General features: G+C 46.5%; 1 protein-coding gene across 1 annotated transcript in view; it reads right to left on the bottom strand.

Annotated features, from left to right (window-relative positions):
* Nucleotides 1–22,729, bottom strand: part of SNTA1 (syntrophin alpha 1) — a 37,918-nt gene that overhangs the window by 5,073 nt on the left and 10,116 nt on the right. Inside the window, exons 4-6 of the mRNA XM_077769374.1 lie at nucleotides 22,693–22,726; nucleotides 19,033–19,218; nucleotides 2,518–2,722 (exon numbers count right to left, since the gene is read on the bottom strand). Of these exons, the coding sequence (XP_077625500.1) occupies nucleotides 2,518–2,722; nucleotides 19,033–19,218; nucleotides 22,693–22,726 (425 nt within the window). The remainder of the gene's footprint in view (nucleotides 1–2,517; nucleotides 2,723–19,032; nucleotides 19,219–22,692; nucleotides 22,727–22,729) is intronic.

Here is a 22,729-nt window from a genome sequence, read left to right as displayed (position 1 = left end):
AGCCCCGCCGGGGGGGGGGGGGGAGCACAGAAACTGGAGAGGCTTAAGAGGCCAAGTCAGTCTACAGAAAAAGAGCTGGAGGAGTGGAGGAGGGAGAAGGGAGGAGGGAGTGTGGACAAGTGTGGGGGAAGAGTTTCCGGGAGGTACCAAGAGGACTGGTGACAGGCAAAGGATTTTAAAATGTTATGTGGACTATTAAAGATTCGCTCCTCTTCGGCCTTTCTGTAACAGATGAAACAGGGCAGACACCGGAGGATGGCTTACACCATACCTATTCCAAGCCCCTTCACCTTTGCCTCCCTCTGCTGTAAGAGCGAGGAAGCAAAATACTTGAATTCCCACCTCCCTTGCAGCTAAGGCTGGCCATGGGACCCAGGTCCGACCATGAGATATAGCCAGAAGTCGCTGGGGAGGGTGTTCCTTCCCAAAGGAAGGTAAAGCTTCCCTAGATGTGGAGGTTACTCTCCAAAAATGGTCTCCACCAAAGCCATCCCTCTCTGAACACACAGTCCACTTTTCTCATCAAGAGGTGAAATGTATTTCTCTTCTACTTGACCTTGTAACTTGGTTTGACAAATACCATGTGGCAGGAGTGACATTCTGGCATTCCTGAGCCACCATGAAATCCGAGTACCCTGGTACCAACCACCCCTGAGAGGAAGAGCAAACAAGGCACGTGGAAAGGACTTCTGGAAAGAGGAATGCTCAGCCGGCCCCTAGCCGTTCCACCCATTCCGGCTGACGCAGCAGACATGGGGGCGAAGCAGCCGTCTTGTACTTCCAGCCCCAGCAGACACCACACAGAGTGGAAGAACTGGCCAGCCAAGCCAACCCTGGTTACAGAATTATAAGAAATAATAGTGTTATCTTCCAAGCCACTACATTTTTGGATGGTCTGCTATGCAACAAAAGAACAAAATGCGAGGAGAAGATTGCCTTTGCCTTTGCCTTCTTCCCGTCTGGAACGTGGATACATGCTTGGGCACGCAGCCACCGTTCTACCTCCACAGAGAAAATACACAATAAAAGTGGCAGAGGAAGAAGCTGGAAGGCTGATTCCTCAAAGGCATTCTTGAGCAATGATAAAAACCTAAGTAGCTGACCCTGAACTATTTCTTAAACATGTGGAAAAATAAATCCCTCATTTATTTAAGCCATTGCAGATTGGCGTTTCTGATACTTGTAGCCCAACATAATCCTAACACTTAGTAAAAGTTTGAAATATTTTTATTTTGGTTACCAGATTGTATTCCTTTGACTGGAATATTGTACTGATATGGACCACAGTTATATTCACGTTACACAGGTTACATATGTGCACATAGTCAAGCACGTGTGCATGCATGAATATACACATATGAATATTAACAGACACCAACACGTATGCACAAATAGACACCCATAACCATGCAAATGCTCACATACACACACAAACACTTGCATTTACATGTCAACTACAGGTGCACACACAGAAATACATGTACACACTTGCTTCGGGTGATATCTGGGATCAGGCTGGGAACCACAATTAACCTAATTAAGTAAGTCTCAGGAAGGACTAATATCACCTTACTTTCACCCAACACAAAAAGCCCCTACTGTGGAACACCTTAAGTGACCTGTGGATCACCAGTGCTTGCCTCATGGGGGCAGTCTGGGGCTGGGGCATCGAGTGGGGCTAAAAGATTTGGATGCTGAACCTCCAGGTCGATGTTGGGCATCTCCCTGGCATTGACCCCGGCTATACCTAGGACCCACAGCACAAGCCTTTTATGCTCATGCCATATACACACCACCCCAGATACTGTATACCCCACCTGGTCAACATATACTCCATTCAGCCACCACCATCACTCAGGCACCTATAATTTCTAAAGCAGAGAGGGCTACCTGGAATGAGGCAAGTTCCATCCCTTCCTGGTTGTGTGATCTTGGACAGGTTACTTCCTCTCTCTGTCCTCATCTATAAAATGGGGGTGAAATAATAGGACTTTGCTCATAGGGTCCCTGTGAGAGTTAAATGAAAATGTTCATGGTAAACACTCAATAATGATGGTTGTTAACAATCTTACCATCAGTGACCTGTTAAGGGCTGCTCATATGTGAAGGATGGTACTTTCCATGGCCCTGACACGAATGTTACTAGACATCTAAGAACCTCAGAGCAGAGTTAGAAGAGACTTGAAGGGACCACTGAGCCTAAAAACTTTATTTCCCAGTGATGAATCTACAGACCAGTGAAGAAAAGGGACTAGTCCACAGAGAACCAGGACTGGAGCCCAGGGCTCTTCCACAGACCGAGCTCCTCCTCAGATGTGAACTGCTCAGAGGAAGAAGAGAGAAGCAAAGCATACCGTCATCCCCTTAACTTCACTCTTACATCCATTCAACAAACATTTCTCAAGCCCCACTATGTTCAGACTTCGTACTGGTCACTTGCAACACAGAGCTATCTTTCCTTTAGCCCCACCACTTAACACCAACGCATATCTTGGTTGCCCCCCACTCCAGACTTACCTGGGCTCCGGGTCAGTGGGGGTGCACCTCCTCGAGACGTATGCCATCTTCAAGGATATGTGTCTGGCATCACTGAGGTCCCGAGGTGGGGGGCCAGGGGAAGACAGCTGTCGCTGAAGGGGTGAAGCAGGAGGTGAGTCCCAGACAACCGATGTCCCGCTGGCAGAGTTCTTGAAATACGGTGAGACCTCCTTCATGTACTTCACTGGTCAGAGCACAGGTCAGTAGTTACCGTTGTGACATGGGCTCCCACGCGACACACATCACAATTGTCAGTCATTCGTAAGAGTTTAATTTATGTCCAATATCACTATCCTTCTCTAGGCTAAAGTCTCTGACAGAGGAGTGTGGTAGAAAATACTGGATGCATGCCAACATCCAAGCTCTCGTGTTTCCCCTGGTTTATAGATCCATGCCACCTGGAAGAAAGACCACACTTCCCAGTCTCCTTTGCAGTTAGGTGTATGGCCATGTGACTCATTCTAACAGAGTAAGTAGAAGCATTTGGCTCTTTGGGATGGCTATCTGAAGAGAATGGACAACAGCTACAAGGCAGTGAAAGAGCACTGAACAGGAGTCAGGAGATGTGACTGCTCTGCCACTGGCCCACTGTTTGCCTCTATTTCTTCAGCCTGCTCATCTGCAAAGAGGAGGCATTGAATGGGACAGGCTGGCAATTCTCATCCAATACAGTGATAGCCTCCCAGCTTGAGACTTCATTTTCCAGGCTCCCTTACAGCTATATGTGCTTATGTGGCCTAGTCTGGCCAATAGGATGAAAGCAGAAGGGATGTGTGCTGCTACCAAGTTCTGCCTATTAAAGAAAGGGGGATGGGGCACCTGGGTGGCTCAGTCAGTTAAGCAACCAACTTCAGCTCAGGTCATGATCTCATGGTTCGTGGGTTCGAGCCCCGCATCAGGCTCTGTGCTAACAGCTAGCTCAGAGCCTGGAGCCTGCTTCAGATTCTGTGTCTCCCTCTCTCTCTCTCTGACCCTCCCCTTCTCACATTGCCTCCCTCTCTCTCTCAGAAATAAATACAAAACATTAACAAATTTTTAAAAAATAAAGAAAGGGGGATACCCTTCCTTTCCTCCTTTTTTCCCCTGACAGGGTTGAGCTGGCTGGGACCCAGACTGGTCAAGAACTATCATGACCATGAGGACATGAGCCACAGTCTAAGGGAGGCTGACCAACAAAACAGAAATGAATGGATGCTGACACTTTGGAGATGCCATGTCAGACTTGGACTGTTACCTAAGAAAGCAAAGGCCTCTATGACATTTAAGCCATAGTACTTGATGAGTCTCTTGTTACAGCCATATCACTTGTACCCTAACCAAACCAATAGAAGTGCTCTTAGCTCTGAGCAAACATCATTGAGTAAGTAGACACCTTGTAGAATAGCACTGTCCAACAGATTTTTCAGTAATTATGTCCGTCTTCCATATATACACTGTCCAATACAGTAGCCACTAGCCACATGTGGCTATTGAGCACTTGAAATGTGGTGAGTACAGATGAGCAACTAAATTTTTATTTTTATTCAATCTTAGTTTAAAATTAAATTAGGGGGTGCCTGGGTGGCTTAGTCAGTTGAGAGTTCGACTTCGGCTCAGGTCATGATCTCACTGCTCGTGGGTTCGAGCCCCGCATCAGGCTCAGAGCCTGGAGCCTGCTTCAGAGTCTGTGTCTTCTTCTCTCTCTGCCCCTCCCCCACTCGCAATCCATCTTTCAAAAATGAATAAACATTAAAAAATATTTTTAAAAACTTAAATTCAAAGTCACTTGGAGCTAATGGTAGCCACACTGGACAGCAGAGTTCTAGGATAATAGCCTGGATCTCCTTCTCTGCCCAACTGACCCAGAAATTCATGTTCTTGCTATGTGTTCCCTCTCTTCTGGATATGCTACCTGGACCAGAGTGAACACCTGGCCCACACTAGTATACCCAAATTGAGAGTAGGAGAGATCCTTGACTGGTGTCTTCAATAAACTTGAATGCGGTGGGAGCAACCACCTTCTGCTGTGAGGACAAAGAAGAGGAGAAACCGGGTTTGTAAGAGAGAAAAATAGTGGAGACTCATGTTGAGAGACAGAGGGAAGGCCCTGCCAATCACCTGTTAATGTTCCTGTTTCTGATCCTTATCCTTTAGAATGTGGAACTACCATCCCAACAGGAGTTGTGATATTTGCAACCAAAAGAGACTTGGTTGGGGCCTGGACCAATGCCTTTTTAGAAAAGGAAGATCTTGCTAATGATGGCAGCTAGAAGCAAAAGGCAACATAATGTGGTTGATCTAAGAAGGGCCTGGTGGGAGTAGAGATTCAGAAACAAGTCAGTTTTCTTGAGTACCTACTATGTGCCAGGTATTTAACTGGCCATAGGTAGGACTGGAATGGTAAACATATGCACTTGTGCTACCCCTTCTTTATCCTTTGCTCATGGACGACATCATAAGTCAATCACAGTGTTCTGTGGTAGCCATTAACAATCCATCAAGGCTAATTGGTAATAAAATATTTTGGTCATTCTTGCTATATTTATTAGATGAGTTGGCTGCAAATAATAGAATATATGATAAAAGTGTCTTAAGAAATAAAGATATTTATAATTTCACATAACAAGAAGTCTAGGGGCGCTTGGCTGGCTCGGTTGGTAGAATGTGCAACTCTTGATCTCAACGTCGTGAGTTTGAGACCCATGCTGGGTGTGGAGCTTACTAAAATAAAAATAATTTAAAATTAAATAAAATGTTATTTTAAAAAAGTATAGAGGAAGGCAATTTTAGGATTGGTTCAGTGGCTCAATGACACTGAATGCAGGGTAGACCTCTCTGCCATTCTCTTGGCCTTCCCCTCATGACCACAAGATGGCTGCCACAGCTCAAGCCAACCATTCCTTACATGACAAAATCCAAATCAAGAAGGGAGGAAACAGGCAGTAAAAGGTTTTCTCCTCACAGCTCCCTCTTATTAGAGCAGCAAATACTCCCATGAAGTCTTATATCTCATTGGCCTGACTGGGCTCATGTCCACTTTTAGCACAGTCATTAGCAAAAGGGAATAGTCATGACTTAGACCAATCACAATTCAGCCTCAGGAGCTGAGCATATTTCCATCCAATAAAATTAGGCTTCTGTTAGGAAGGAAGAAGGGGAAATACTTGGTAGATTTTGCCTAGCATCTGGACTATTACATTTTTTTTTAAGTTTATTTATTTTGAGAGAGAGAAAGCAAGCGGGGGGGGTGGGGGGTGGTGAGAGAGAATCCCAAGCAGGCTCCATGCTGTAGCACAGAGCCTGACATAGGGCTTGAACCCACAAACCATGAGACCATGACCTGAGCCAAAACCAAGAGACAGCCACTCAACCGACTGAACCACCCAGGCACCCCTGTTCCCAGTTCTGATGAGTAGCAGTCTCCTCATCCACTAAGTGGTACCTATGCCTGTTAGCCCTTGGGAAGCCTCCCCCTCCTCCCCTCAACTACTATGCCCTCATGGCCATCTGCCTTCCTAGCCATCTGACTTCTGTAGTCAAAAGCCAGCCAGTATGCTCTGCCTGTGAGCAGACAAGCCAGGAAGGGGTGAGGAAGCAGGTCTTGGCCAGGCTCCCTGGAAAAATGAGATAAGAAGCTATTTCTATCACAGAAGACTGTTCCTCAGGCTCAGACAGGATCCAAGACAAATAGCAGTGAGAGTGAGAGGGAGTTATGAACCCTACTGGGGTTGGAAGAGCAGTTAAGTTGAAAGTAAATGCAGGATTTTTTTTTTAAAGAACTAAGACTCGGTCTGAAGTTTGGGAACTAGGACTAAAAATGACTCAATGACTCATCCTCATCATTACAGCAATGACTTACTCCAAGACTGACTATTGGCTTGTGTCTCAAGGGGCCATGGAGGTGGGACACCTCACAGCCTATATGACAGCCAAACCATTTCCCCCTTTCTTTGCTACCAGAACTCTGAGCCCTACAGATTGGGCTTCTCCCCAAACAAGGAAGAAACTCGTGATTGGTCAAAGTTAATCATGATCTTTCCATCCCTCTTGCTTGTGATTGGTCTAGATAGAGGCAGATGATACAATTCTGGCCAATGAGAAGTGAGGGAAAGTAGTTCCCTTCCCTTTCTCTCCGTAAGCCTTTAAAAGTTACTGAGAGAGGAGATAGTCCTAAAGCAATGATACATATTTCTTAAAAAAATTTTTAGGGGCACCTGGGTGGCTCAGTCGGTTAAGCGTCCGACTTCGGCTCAGGTCATGATCTCATGGTTCGTGGGTTCAAGCCCAGTGTCAGGCTCTGCGCTGACAGCCAGCTCAGAGCCTGGAGTCTGTTTCAGATTCCGCGTCTCCCTCTCTCTCAGACCCTCCCCTGCTCACGCTGTCTCTCTCTCTCTCTCTCTCTCAGAAATAAAGAAAACATTTTAAAAAATAAATTAAAAAAATTTTTTTTAATTTACTATTTTATTTATTTTGAGAGAGACAGAGAGAGAGGGGCAGGGAGAGAGAGAATCCCAAGCAGGGTCTGCACTGTTTTCCCAGAGCCCGACATGGGGCTAGAACTCACAAACCATGAGATCATGACCTGAGATGAAATCAAGAGTCGGATGTTCAACCTACTGAGTCACCCAGGTGCTCTGATAGTCACTTTTTAAGCACAAAGGGGCTTAAACACACTGAGGATGGTGAGGTCTTAAATTAATTAACTCTGTGGCCATGCTGCTTTTAGGTATTCTGGAAGAAAATTCATCTCCTTCAATGTTTAAACCTCTTTGAATTGAGGTCCTGTTACTTGCAGAGAAAAGCATCTTGATTAATACAGTCCCCCCCACCCCCTATACCATATGGGGAGGTTACAACTGATACATCCCCCTGCTATAACCAGCCACACCCCTCCCCTGTCCAAAGTCCTGCTCTGGCTCCCATCATCAAAATCCAAGACTCTTCAGGACCGGGGCCTTGCCTACACCTCTGGCTTTACCTCCTGACACATCTCGAATCTCACCCTCTAGTCTGATCATCCTGGCCTTCTCAGAGCTCTAAGAAACTGTATGTGTTTCCAAACATCCACACCTTTCAAAATGTAGTTCCCTTTGCACAGAACATCCTTAGTACATAGTTTAGAGACAGGGACTCTTGGGTTTGCATTCCAGCTCCAGCACTGTCTAGCTATTGTGACCACGGACAAGGAAATTCATTTGTCTGCAAGTTGATAACAAAGGGATAACAATGTCTACTTCAGAGAGATGTTAGAATTAAATGAGATGCTATAAAACATGTGGCACAGGTCAGGGACTCAAGTAACATGAGTTTCTTACCTATCAGCCACTCCTGCCCTTTGTAGAACTCTGCTGTGATTTTTGTGGGTTGGGGCTGTCTTTCTCACCAAAATGCAACCTTCTGGGGGACAGAAGCTGGACTTGATTTGAACCCGGAGTTAGTGTTCTGTGAATGAAGAAATGAATGCCAGGGCCGGACAGGTTCATTCAAGAGGGAGAAGGTGCCACAGCCCAGTCCAGTCCCATCACCCCTCTAGGAAGCCTTCCCAGATGCCCACTCTGGGATCCACCACACCCATCACTCTGCGGGCCCCTAGACCACACCCCACTATGTATCTGTGTGGGGGTTTGTGGTCCCCACTAGGCTGGGAACACTGTGAGGGCAGGGACCTCATCTGACTTTTCTCTGTGTCCCCAGAATCCAGCAGGGATCTCCTATGCTACATTCTCAGCAAATGAACATTTGTTAACCTTGAAGCCAGAGAAACTGCTACAGCCCCTGCCCACCCATCTGGGCTGTCCCAGAACTGGATCCTCCTTCTCCTTTCCCACAGAAACATCTATAAATGGACAGGCTACCAGCCAGTGCCCAAAACAAGGCTTGAGTTTCACAAGCCAATTGGCTTGTCCCAGAGTTGGGGGTGGGGTGCTGGGGGCCCCAGAGTATGGCCATAAATAGCCCAGCTCTGAGGCCTCCTCCCTGCTCTGATTTCTGTCTGAGTCACCCAACCAGGCAGGGTGTGACTATCCAAAAGCAGTGGCCTGAGAGCTGATGGCCCTGTGGTCAGCATTCTTCAGACTCCAAAGATAAGTCCAGCTGGTATCTACATGCTCCCCAGCCAAGCTCCTAGCCAGGAGCCCCAGGAGCCTGAGAGCAGTGACACATGGGCTTTTCCTCCCCCAAGGAAGCTAAGACATACACAGGACACCATGCCTCTTCCAGAGGCCCCAGTTCCCAGGGACTTCCTGCTCTGCCAACAAGAGACAGGCCCTAGCCCTGAACCCTGAGGATTCCACTAGAAACACAAGGAACTGAGACAGGACCATTCACCTGGCCCAGTACCACTGGGAGGGAACATATGTGCTGTAGGGATACATCTGTTTTGGCTCAACACAGTCTCCCTAGCACTTATCCCAACGCTCAATAAATGTTTGTGACTGAATGCCCTGGCTTTGAGTCTTGGCTGAAGCCTACCCTCTAAGCTTAAGCCGGTCCTTGTCTGTTCAGTGGATGGTCACTTACTTGCCCCTACCTAAAAGTACACAGCCTATCCAATTGTTTACTAGGCCATACCTCTCTCCTCCAACCAAAATGTCAGTTCCGTGAGAGCAAGGACCTGTGTTCTTGTTCACTAGAGGATCCTCAGAATCTAGTATAGTACCTGACATATAGTACCAGGTAATCAGGAAGTATGAGATTTGTTAAATGAATGAATACAGACAGGCCTGGGGCTTCTCATCCTGGAGAGAAAACATTAAAGTGGGCTCTGAAGTGAGGCTTGGGTTTAACTTCTTTGTTCTATGACCCTGGACAAGTGACTTGATTTCTATGACCTTCCATTTCTTCCTCTTTATAATAGGAGTAAAATATATCCACCACCCAGGGGTGTTTTTTTGTGGGTTTTTTGTGTTTGTTTGTTTGATTTCTGAGTGAGAGAGAGACAGCATGAGCAGGAGAGGGTCAGAGAGACAGGGAGACACAGAATCCAAAACAGGCTCCAGGCTCTGAGCTAGCTGTCAGCACAGAGCCCAATTCGGGGCTCAAACCCACGAACCGTGAGATCATGACCTGAGCCGAAGTTGGACGCTTAGCCAACTGAGCCATCCAGGCACCCCCACCTCCCAGGGTTTTGAGACTCAATACCTGTACAGCACTTTGCCCTGCCTAGCACAGAGTAAGTCTTCAGTGAACAGCAGTGTGGTTATTATTTCTGCTACTGTTCTTAGTAGGACTGTATAAGGGTAAGGGCACAGGAAGCATGATAGACAAAGATTTTAATCCAGGCCCTGTCACTTGCTATCTGGCATTGGCAAGTCCCAAGGTCTCTCCGAGCCTCATTTTCCTTGCCTATATAATGGGCACTGATACATCAACTCTCAGAGTAAGGTATTGTGAGGATTCGGGTCCAGGCTGCCCACCGGCCCGCGAAAGATGGTGTGGAGAGGACACGGGGTTCCAACAGGCTCTAGAAGGGGTGACCTTTAAGGTCCTGCTGGTCCAGCAAGCCTGGGTTATAAATAGTCCCCAGCCCCTGGCAAGCCCTGCATCAGGGCTGACCAACAGGGTCTGAGTTGGTATACTCTGGGGCACAAAAATCTCACCTTACTGCATTCTTGTGCAGTATAGGGGATACTATCTCTCACGATCCTAAAGGCATATGAACCCTCTGACCTAACAAGACCCTTTGCAGGAGCCCCACTTCAGATGAGTGCTCATGGGTACACAGAGGGCTCACAGCACCATTGTCTGGGGGCAAAACAGTAAAAACAACTTGAATTTCCATGAGGAGGGGCAGCTAAATACAAGACATGAGCTCCCTGACTGCCAGAGTGTTCAGCCTTGCGCATGGCTATATGCATGATGTCTACATCTAGTCCTGGCATAGAGCAGAGGTTCAGTAAATATTTGTTAAATGGGGGTTCCTAGCTGGCTTTATCGGTAGAGCATGAAACTCTTGATCTCAGGGTCGTGAGTTCAGGCCCTACATTGGATATGGAACCTACTTAAAAAAATTAAAATAAAAAAAACACTTGCTAAATGAATATATGAATTCCAATAGTGGGATATTATCCAGCCATTGAAAAGAATGAGACAGAGGGGTGCCTGGATTGCTCAGTCAGTTGAACATCTGACTCTTTGGGTCAAGTCATGATCTCACAGTTCACAGGTTCAAGCCACAGGGGTGGCTGAGTCTCACCCCTGAGTCTCACAGGGGTGACATGACTTGCAGTGCAGTATAAATATTTAAGAACATGCGTTTTTGCATCTGACAGATATGAGCTCAAATTCCATGTCTGCCACTATGTGACCTTGGGAAAAGAGCTTTACCTCTCTGAGTTTCAATGTTCTCATCCGCACAATGGGATGAGTGACAAACCTAATTCATAGAGGTAGTTTTGGGGGACTCAATGAGAAAATATACGGAAAGCACTTGGTGCAGTGCCTAGCACATTGTAGGTGCTCAATAAAAAGCAAACACTATAGTCACTATTATTATCACTATTATTTCTTCCACCACCGTCAGTGGCCAGACTCACACAGTTAATCGAGGCCAGAACCTGTCTCCAGAGGCCCACAGGCACTTTAATCAAGATTCAGGCATAGATTAAGCCAAGTTTTATCTATGGGGCGTCACATGGGCCAAAGCCGTGTGTGTGTGTGTGTGTGTGTGTGTGTGTGTCCAAATAAATGTTAGCTTGAGAACAATGATTAGAATAACAGGTGTTTGTGGCCACAGGAGGACTAGGTGGGAGCTCCATTCATGACTGTGTTCCCAGGTCAGAAATTTCTCAAGTACCTCAGGGGCACAGAATCACTTGGCTCAGCCAAGCAGGATAGCTTCATATTAGTTGCATCCATTAATTACATCCCTCTTTTGATGGTAGTGATATATTAAGCCAAATTTTGGGCAGGACACCCGGCAGGAGTTCCAAGGACTTATACCTGATACTCTCAGGACTTAGTCAAGCCCAGCTTGAGCCCTGAGGCCCATCTTAAACATTTAGGAAAGTCAGCTGCAATTGACAAGGTTAAAGTAAAGTAGAAAGGGTCAGAGATATACCCCACAGATCATTCCCTACAGTCCAAGAGCTAATGTGTGCTGCTGGACTCAGTGCCAGGCATAGGGCTCTGAGACAAACCACACAGGAGTCCTGCCCTGAAAGACCTTCAAGTTTACTGGAGAAAACAGTAACAACGGCTGCTGCTGGTACAAAGATGATAAAGGCTGACATTCACTAAATGCTTGCATGTGAAAGACATTGTGCTATGCACTTCAAATGCATTGTCTCATCCTTACAAATAGCAAATAAAAGAAATAATCAAGTACCTACTATGAGCACTGGCCTCGGTGTATTTTATTTTTTAATCTTGCAAATAACCATGCAAGGTAGGTACTACCCAAGGCTGAAGCAATAGTGGCCTCTGTAACCAGACAGACCTCAGTATGAATTCTCTCAATTTCTTAGTCATATGACCTGAAGAAAGTTATTTATTCTCAACAAACCTTGGTGACCTTGTCTGTAAAATGGGGGTCATAGCAATTCCTATCACTCTATACTTTTATTATGAATATTTTTGTTTTTTATTTTTTAATGTTTTTTATTTATTTCTGAGATAGAGACAGTGTGAACAGGGGAGGGTCAGAGAGAGAAGGAGACACAGAATCCGAAACAGCTCTAGGCTCTGAGCTAGCTGTCAGCACAGAGCCCAACGCGGGGCTCGAACCCACGAACCGTGAGATCATGACCTGAGCCTAAGTCGGACGCTTAGCCGACTGAGCCACCCAGGTGCCCCTATTATGTATATTTTTGAACATGCTACTAGATGCCTGTTATTTTTTTTTAAGTTCATTTATTTCTGAGAGAGAGAGACTAGGGGAGGGGCACAGAGACAGGGAGAGAGAGGATCCCAAGGCTCCATATTGTCAGCACAGAGCCCAACACAGGGCTCCATCTCACGAACTGTGAGATCATGACCTGAGTCGAAATCAAGAGTCAGATGGCAACCAACTGAGCCACCCAGGTGCTCCTATGCCTGTTATCTTTTAAAAGCTTGATCTTTCTGTGGAATGTACCTTCCCTACTTTGTACAAAGTACTGAAACTGACTTTAATTTCTTATTGTCCTTTGGTATTATTATTTCTTAAAGATTTGATTTTTGGGGCACCTGGGTGGGTCAGTCAGTTAAACGTCTGACTCTTGATTTCAGCTCAGGTCATGATCTTACAGTTCATGAGCTTGAGGCCTGAGTAAGACTCTGTGCTGACAGCACAGAGTCTGCTTAGGGTTCTCTCTCTCCCTCTCTCTATGCCCCTCTCTTGATCACTCTCTCTCTCTCTCAAATAAATGAATTCATTTTTTTAAAAGCTCTTATAAAAATCATTTTTAAGTTCTTGAGAGAGAGAGAGAGAGAGCAGGGGAGGGACAGAAAGAGAGGAAGAGACAGAATCCAAAGCAGGCTCCAGGCTCTGAACTAGCAGCACAGAGCCCGACATGGGGCTCAAACCCATGAGCTGTGAGATCATGACCTAAACTGAAGTCGGACGCTTAACCAACTAACTGAGCCACCCAGGTACCCCTATTTTTAAGTTATTTCTATACCCAGTGTGTGGCTCGAACTTATAACCCTGAGATCAAAAGTCATATACTCTACCAACTGAGCCAGCCAGGTGCCCCTGTCCCTTAGTATTATTTTTTAATGCATCAGAAGGTCACTGTTGTCGCTATCATGCCAGACACATTGTGGGTGGAGGGAGGGAAGGCATTTGGCTGTCTTTCCCTTTTCTCCCAGGCCCGGTCTCCAAGGGCCCAGGCTAGCCCTGAATACAGGTCTGTGTCACAATGGGCCTCTCTAAGCAGCAGACAGAGGCGTGTTGGCTGCCAGCTTGGGCCCAGACTCTGATCACAAACACATCTCTGTGGCTGAGAACAAGTTGAAGACATTTGTGCAAATCCCTGACCTAGCAGGAGAAAATGTCTATAAGGCAGGCTGGGATTACAGAGGCCTAGCTGAATCCCTGACTTATGCTGGAGAAGCAGGGCTGGCACCTAGAGTTTGCTAGTGACATCTGTTCTTCTAGGGCGTTCTCTGGGGGCTCTGTACCCATTGAGCCCCAGGCCTCAGGAAAGATGCCCCGCTGTCCTGCCAGGTTCATATCTAAAGGACAGGCCATCTTTCCATGGTCCCTTGGAGGTGGCCTCAGGAGTGGGATACTGATAGGGAAGTTTGGAACAATGTGGCTAGTAATTAGGCTCCAAGGTGGAACAAAGGCCCAGAAAAGGTCCAGGAACCCTGAGTCCAGTCTGGTGAAGCTGCCAGACACTTACTTTCTCTATAAGCTTCCCCAAATCTCAAGGACCAACTACATGCCACCATCCTGGCTCCGTCATGTCCTCCAGGCTTCTCAGGTTACCCCTGCCATTCAAAGACTCTTGACCTCGGTGCCTGCCCCATGCCTTTTCTGCCTTGGGGGGAATTATCCTTCCACAAATATGCTGGGCTAGGAAAGCAGCTCAAAAGAGACTTCAAATAAGAAAAAACTGGAAAAGGGGCGCCTGGGTGGCTTAGTCGGTTGAGCATCCGACTTTCGCTTGGGTCATGATCTCGTGGTTTGTGGGTTCGAGCCCCGCGTCGGGCTCTGTGCTGACTGCCAGCTCAGAGCCTGGAGCCTGTTTCAGAGTCTGTCACTCCCTCTCTCTCTCTGACCCTCCCCTGCTCACGCTGTCTCTCTTTCTCTCTCCTAGAAATAAATAAAACATTAAAAAAAATAAAAAATAAACAAAATAAGGAAAGAAAAAGCAGAGAACACTCATCCAAAAGGGAGTCATAATATGGGAAGATTATAAACCACTTTGCGCCAGTAAGTTTGACAACTAGATGAAATGGACACATTTTTTTAAAGGACATAAACTACCAAAGCTCACTCCAGAAAAAATAGATCCTCAAAACTGCCCTATTAAGAACACTGGAGGGGCGCCCGGGTGGCTCGGTCGGTTAAGCATCTAACTTTGACTCAGGTCATGATCTTGTGGTTTGTGAGCCCAAGCCCCGCATCAGGCTCTGTGCTGACAGCTCAGAGCCTGGAGCTGCTTCAGATTCTGTGTCTCCCTCTCTCTCTGTCCCTCCCCCACTCATGTTCTGCCTCTCTCTCTGAAAAATAAATAATAAAAAATTAAAAAAAAAAAAGAACACTGGATTGTAGTTAAAAACCTTTCCATAAAGATGGCTTCTCTGGAGAATGCTACCAAACATTTCAGGAAGAAATAATATCAATTCTGTATAAATGTGATGGAACAGGAGGGTAGTTACTCACATTGATTGAGTGCCTACTATATGCCACACCCGATTTTGGGCAAGAGATAGGCCAAGCTCCAGCCAGAGGTCTGGAGCAAGGTTTGCCAACGAAAGATCCTACCCTGGGAAAAGTCTCAAAAAACATTAACAGCCGGAGGCTCTCAGTCCTGGAGTGGAACACTTCTACTGTATCCATGATACACATTGCCAATCGCTTCCAGCTCCTTTCTGCTGAGCCCAGACAAGACTTCCCAATCCCTCCAAATACGTGACCCCAGTAGTCACCAGGGAAGGGGACACTCAAAATGAAAGCTACTGCTCAGCTCTGATCTGGTCTAATCCCAACCTATAGGGGAGCTGAGGGCCAGAGAAAGCAAGGGTCTTATCCAAGGCCAGAGATTCTTCACAGACTGGACAGATTTTTCTTTTCATTTTATTTGTTTTTCAAATTTGTATTTAAATTCTAGTCAGTTAACATAATGTAAGATTGGCTTATTAATTAATTAATATTATAAAATATCTCAGGAGTAGAATTTAGTGATTCATCACTTACATATAATACCCAGTGCTCATCATAATAAGAGCCCTCCTTAGTAGTCATCATCCATTTAGCCCATTCCCCATCCACCTCTCCCCAGAGCAGAGAGAATTTTAGAAACTGCTTTTTAAATACTTTATATGAGGGGCACCAGGGTGGCTCAGTCAGTTAAACATCCAACTCCTGATTTCAGCTCAGGTCATGATATCATGGTTTGTGAGTTCAAGCCCCACATCAGGCTCTGTGCTGACAATGCAGAGCCTGCTTGTAATTCTCTCCCTCTCTCTCTCTCTCTCTCTGCCCCTTCCCTGCTTGNCGCTGTCTCTCTCTCTCTCCTAGAAATAAATAAAACATTTAAAAAAAAAAAAAAGAAGAAGAAGGAAAGAGGGGCGCCTGGGTGGCTTAGTCAGTTAAGCGTCCGACTTTAGCTTAGGTCATGATCTCGTGGTTTGTGGGTTCGAGCCCCGCGTCGGGCTCTGTGCTGACTGCCAGCTCAGAGCCTGGAGCCTGTTTCAGAGTCTGTCACTCCCTCTCTCTCTCTGACCCTCCCCTGCTCACGCTGTCTCTCTTTCTCTCTCCTAGAAATAAATAAAACATTAAAAAAAATAAAAAATAAACAAAATAAGGAAAGAAAAAGCAGAGAACACTCATCCAAAAGGGAGTCATAATATGGGAAGATTATAAACCACTTTGCGCCAGTAAGTTTGACAACTAGATGAAATGGACACATTTTTTTAAAGGACATAAACTACCAAAGCTCACTCCAGAAAAAATAGATCCTCAAAACTGCCCTATTAAGAACACTGGAGGGGCGCCCGGGTGGCTCGGTCGGTTAAGCATCTAACTTTGACTCAGGTCATGATCTTGTGGTTTGTGAGCCCAAGCCCCGCATCAGGCTCTGTGCTGACAGCTCAGAGCCTGGAGCTGCTTCAGATTCTGTGTCTCCCTCTCTCTCTGTCCCTCCCCCACTCATGTTCTGCCTCTCTCTCTGAAAAATAAATAATAAAAAATTAAAAAAAAAAAAGAACACTGGATTGTAGTTAAAAACCTTTCCATAAAGATGGCTTCTCTGGAGAATGCTACCAAACATTTCAGGAAGAAATAATATCAATTCTGTATAAATGTGATGGAACAGGAGGGTAGTTACTCACATTGATTGAGTGCCTACTATATGCCACACCCGATTTTGGGCAAGAGATAGGCCAAGCTCCAGCCAGAGGTCTGGAGCAAGGTTTGCCAACGAAAGATCCTACCCTGGGAAAAGTCTCAAAAAACATTAACAGCCGGAGGCTCTCAGTCCTGGAGTGGAACACTTCTACTGTATCCATGATACACATTGCCAATCGCTTCCAGCTCCTTTCTGCTGAGCCCAGACAAGACTTCCCAATCCCTCCAAATACGTGACCCCAGTAGTCACCAGGGAAGGGGACACTCAAAATGAAAGCTACTGCTCAGCTCTGATCTGGTCTAATCCCAACCTATAGGGGAGCTGAGGGCCAGAGAAAGCAAGGGTCTTATCCAAGGCCAGAGATTCTTCACAGACTGGACAGATTTTTCTTTTCATTTTATTTGTTTTTCAAATTTGTATTTAAATTCTAGTCAGTTAACATAATGTAAGATTGGCTTATTAATTAATTAATATTATAAAATATCTCAGGAGTAGAATTTAGTGATTCATCACTTACATATAATACCCAGTGCTCATCATAATAAGAGCCCTCCTTAGTAGTCATCATCCATTTAGCCCATTCCCCATCCACCTCTCCCCAGAGCAGAGAGAATTTTAGAAACTGCTTTTTAAATACTTTATATGAGGGGCACCAGGGTGGCTCAGTCAGTTAAACATCCAACTCCTGATTTCAGCTCAGGTCATGATATCATGGTTTGTGAGTTCAAGCCCCACATCAGGCTCTGTGCTGACAATGCAGAGCCTGCTTGTAATTCTCTCTCTCTCTCTCTCTCTCTCTCTCTGCCCCTTCCCTGCTTGCATTCTCTCTCTCTCTTTCAAAACAAATAAGTAAACAATAAATAAAATAATAAATAAATAAATGTATGTTTGAATGAGACAGTGTTTATGTTTTGTCTCCTCCACCAGATAGTGAGCTCCTGCAGGAGAGGACCTGGGTCTGATTTAGCTTCTGACCCAAGGCTCTGCCCACCAGGTACACAGTAGGCATCAGTAAGTGTTTCTTGGCTTAGTAAGGAATGGAGGAATGGAGTACAAGAATTATACAGAAGCCAGGAGATACTTCAAGCTTCTAATACTCAAAGATGTTATCTTCTCAGAATGACCCATGCTGAGAGCCCAGATAGACATTCTCAACCCAAAGATGAGAGGATGAGGGGGACTTCAGTGTGGATTAGAAATGTGCCTGCAGTAGAAATTTTACCATCTACAGATTAAACTTTCAAATAGCAGAAACTAAAAGAGCTTCTCAAGTCAACCAAAGAATGACATTTTGATGAGTTTCAACTGCATTACTGGCTATAAATATCAAAGTAATGAGGCATAGGGTAGGGGAGTCTTCTATATCCATACCATTTATGAGTGATCTTGTTATTTAACTTTGCTGTTAAACTATGACTCTTATACTTAAGCTTCAAGAACCAATACCGCAGACTTAACTTTTTTAAAGCATATATTTCAAAAATGCACCAGTGGCACTTAAACAGATAACACCAAAAATGTAAAAATAAAACAAAAGTGAGAGAGAACTAAGGTCAGAGCCACAGAATGCCAAAGACCAGCCAGAGCCTGTTTGTTTCTGTGGCCTCTTAGAGATCTGTTCAGGGAAACAAGGGCAACCGATCAGGATCCGGGCTTGGGGCTCAGCTTGGCAGCTCTGCTGGCCATGGCATTCTCCATCCACCCCCGCCATCTCCCTGTGCCTGTTCTGGGCCCAGAGCCAAACACACATTCCTCAGGCCCCCACAGCTTCCGGAACTGACAGAGGGGAGTTTGAAGAAAGGGCTGAGCAAAGCAGAAACCTCCTGAGAGAGATGGCAAAAGGCAGACATGGGACAGTCACAGCAAGAGGCTTATAACAACTGATGGGACAGTCGAGGCCCAGAGAAGACAAAGATCTCCTCCAAGACCACATAGTGCAGGGATGGTGGAGAGGAACCACCAAGATCCCTCCTCCAAAACTCCTCTCTGATCCTTGCTGGAAGGATCAGATGTCCTGCAATATAAAGGCCAAGTCAACTCCCAAGGGAGGATGGATGTCAGGTTTTAAGGGCCCTAAAGCTGGGGAGCCCTCCAGTTTCCTCAAGAAAGAATATTAGCTGCCCCCTCCCCAGTCTCTGCCCCTCTCTTTCCCTGATTCACTCACTGGGTGGCAGATCTTGCCATGTACCTTTTGTCCTGATCTCACAACCCAGGGAGAATCACAGAAGTAATCCAGAAGTTACATCCCTGTTTTACAGATGAGGAAACTAAAGATCAGGGAAATGAAATGACTTGCCCAAGTCCAGAAAGGTAATAAATGGGAGAGAGGAAGTGAAAACTAGGTCTGTCTGGCTCTGTGCTGGCTCTCCCACCCCATAGTGTCTCAAGGCAGGTCCCCAAGTTCTGTCTCTGGTTTCATCTCTGCCCCCCCTCCTAGCCCCCACAGCCGGGCTGGGGCCACTTGAGGCCTGGGGGAGGCAGGAACGAATTGAACGTCCTTGGGGACTCCAGCGCTTACCCTCCAGCACCACCTCTTTGCCTGTCTTCTTCAGGACCTGCACCGCCTCATCATGGGTAGCAGAGGAGAGGTCCTCCCCATTCACAGACAAGATGGCATCTCCCACAAAGAGGGCCTCAGTCTGGTCAGCTGCCAGGCCCTTGAAGATCTTGGAAATGAGAATAGGCATCTTGTTCTCCCGGCCCCCTGCACAAGCACAGAAAGGGGAAGAAAGTGAGGCAGACACTCCAATGAGAGTCTTGAAAGTTACATAAAAGCAAAATCCTTTCTTTTTCTTTTTTTTTACGTTCATATATTTATTTGGAGAGAGAGAGAGAGAGAGTGAGTAGGGGAAGGGCAGAGAGAGGGAGGGAAAGAATCCCAAGCAGGCTTCAGGCTGTCAGCACATAGCCCAATGTGGGGCTCAAACCCACAAGCTGTGAGAAAATGACCTGAGCTAAAACGAAGAGCTGGTTGCTTAACCAGCTAAGCCACCCAGGCACCCTATGACAGAATTAGTTCTGAAGGCCTACCTCAGTGCCCAGCCCAGTGCCAGGAAAGCTGAGATGAGAGAGTAAAGAGAATCTCAGAAATGAGTCTTGGAAGTGTGGAACACTAATAATTCATTTTCTAAATTCATAATATAGTTTGGTCACTGGTGCTTTGGGTGTTTGCCAGTGTTTGAGTAACTTACAAGCTTCAATAGCTTTTTCTTAAATATTTTGGATTTTAAGTAATTTTCCTACAATGGGGGAACCCACTGGTACCCCTTAATCTGGAATAAAGATAGAAATTAGCTATTGCTATGGCCCCCAAGGACCTCTTTAGCAATCAGAAAGTTTCACAATCTAGGACCCAGCTGAAAACCAAGGCCTTAAAGTCTAGATTTCAGGAACGCCTGGGTGCCTCATTTGGTTGAGCATCTGCTCTTGATTTCAGCTCAGGTCATGATCCCAGGGTCGTGGGATCAAGCCCTGTGTCAGGCTCCACTCTCAACATGGCTTAAGATTCTTTTTGTCCCTCTCCTCTGCCTGCTCTCTCTTCTCTCTAAAAAAAAAAAAAAAAAAAAATGTTTAATGTTTATTTTTGAGAGACAGAGAGCCAGCAGGAGACGGGCAGAGAGAGAAGGAGACATCGAATCTGAAGCAGGCTCCAGGCTCTGAGCTGTCAGCACGGAGCCTGACGCAGGGCTTGAACTCACAGGTTCATGACCTGAGCCAAAGTTGGACATTTAACTAAGCCACCCAGACACCCCCCTCTCTCTCTAAAATAAAATTTAAAAAAATTTAAGTCTAGATTTCAAAAGCCTATCCAAATTGCATCTCTGGATGCAATTAGCAAAGAAAACTAATACATCTTACTGAATTGCTTTATTGCTAACCTCTTGAATATCATTTCAAAATATGAAATTGTCATAATAGTTCACATTAGTTCCACAAACCAAGTGCCAAGCACTGTGCTAAATGCTTTCACTGTTGTCTCACTGCATCTTCACAACACCCCAACCACACATGCATGCTCACTTTCCTATCAGGAAAAATAAAGTATGGAAAGACGCCCTGTGCTCAAGGTCATCCAGCTAGTTGGTGGTGGCAAAGCAGTACTTGAACCCAGGTCTCCTGGCTCGAACCAACTCTCCTAACCCTATGGTTGACCACAAGTCAGGCCCTCAGATATCCTATCACTGGTCCGTCCCAGAATATTGAAGGTGAGGAACAAGTAGCCCATAGAAAGAAGGTCATTATTTCAAGGTCACACAACCAACTGAGGGCAAAGGTAGGACTAGAAAGCCTCTCCTGACCCCTACACGGGCCCAACAGTTTGCTCACTGCACTTCACAGAGCTTAAAGCCTAGAAAGGAATGGATTCCTATTTATACCTGCTCTTCTCCACTTGAAACTAGGGACTTCAGTTTAGTTTGAAGCTATGATCATTCTAGGCTGCCTCAGGCTGGACCCTGGAAGGGAGGTTATCATGGCAACAGGAGCTCCATCTCTACCAACAGAGAACTGAATGGAGCTCATATTTCCCTGATCCCTCCTAGAAGTACCTTCCCACCTGGAACTATGAAGCTAGAGAGTAACTTTACGTAACCTTGGAAAGTCTGTGCTCTCTCCAAGTCTCTGTCTGTCCATCTGTAAAATGGAACTCTGTATTAATTCTAAGTTCCTTCCTGCTTTGACATACTGGGTGTGCAATTTCCAGACTGACCTACTGCCCTACCCCGTTCTGGAGTTTAGGGACAAGACTGGTGCCCACTCTCTGTCTTCCCCCATTTCTCCCTTTTAGATTCCTTTGGTTGGCTGCCTAGGAATCTGCCCTTCCACGGGGGAAGAACCAAATCCCCTCGGCACTCTCTTAAGGCCTGATCATTGAAGTTCAAATCCCAGCACTGTCACTCACTGTGTGAGTGTGGAAAAATTGTTTCACCTTTGTGAGTCTCGCTTTCTTCACCTGCAAAATGGAGATTATGCTCCCCACTTTTTACCACCTCTTGGAAGGATGAAACGGATCATAAGCCTAGAGTATTGGGCACAGCAGTCAGCACACAGTGCTACCTGAGTCACTACCATCCCCAGCCCCTCACCCAGGCCAAAGGGTCTGGAGACAACAAAGAATAGACCCAGCACCAAGGAGAGAGAACAGTGCATATCCAAGATGATACAAGGGCTGACACCCCTTCCCAAGGCAGACAGCAACCCTGAGAAGCAGATGGGTAGGAATGGTGAGCCCAGCCGCTGGGACTATGCAGAGATTTTAAGCACTACGGTTAGCTGCTTTGAGAGTGTCCCCTGGGCTCTGTTTTTCTTCTCATCTAACACCAAAAATTCACCAGGAATCTACTATGTGCTGGCAGGGTGAGTACTTCCGGCTCCTGTTCTCAGAGAATCATTACAACTCTATCATTATCCTCATTATATAGTGAGGAAACTGAAGTTCAGAGACTGGAAGTGACTTGTGTAAGGTCACATAGATCCAAGACTCAAACACGATCTGGTTGTATCCTAAAGAAAGCTCTCAGTATTGGGGTCTGAGATTTCTCAGAGAGGCAACTCTATTGTCACCCCCTCTGAATACTGGGCCAAGTGGAGATGGCTGGATCAGGACACCCAAACCCTGCTGTCGGGACTCTCTGCCTAGGTACACAAGGCCCTGGGCTCTCAGATTTCTAGGTCCTTTCTGGACCGCGGTCTGTGAGCCCAGCCTGGTCTACCCAAGTCTCCAAACCACCCCTGTGCTCTTAACTCCAGGCCTGACCCCTCCCCTCCCACCTTGGTTGTGTCCCAGGGACTTCCTCCTACTTGCCTAGTAGCTTCCCAGGCCTCAATCCCCTTTCTCCATCCTTTGCTGTCCTGGGGCTCCTCCTGTCCTTGATGTTCTTGCAGCCCCTGACATCTCTGTGCCTCCACACAGAACTCCCCACCCACCTGTCCTTGGTGCGCCCCACCCCCTCCACCTGTGCCTTCGGCGGAGGCCTCCGACTCTCAAAACCCCTCCGACCTTGGTGCTCCGGAGTCCTCGTTCCCTCTGTCTCCTCAGACACCCACCTTGCCCCCAGACAGAAATCTTCCAACTCCATACCCTCCATACGCTGTCAGCCCCCGCGACCTCTGCGCCCTCGGCGGCCCCATAGACACCGCGACCCCGTGCCCTCAGTGCCCACGGTGCCCCCGCGCCCACCTTTGATGCTGATGCCCAGCCCGCCGGCCTCGGCCTC

Source organism: Crocuta crocuta, unplaced genomic scaffold, assembly GCF_008692635.1.
Source record: "Crocuta crocuta isolate KB4526 unplaced genomic scaffold, BGI_CrCroc_1.0 scaffold445, whole genome shotgun sequence".
Taxonomy (NCBI): Eukaryota; Metazoa; Chordata; class Mammalia; order Carnivora; family Hyaenidae; genus Crocuta; species Crocuta crocuta.
This window is presented reverse-complemented; position numbering and strand designations above follow the sequence as displayed.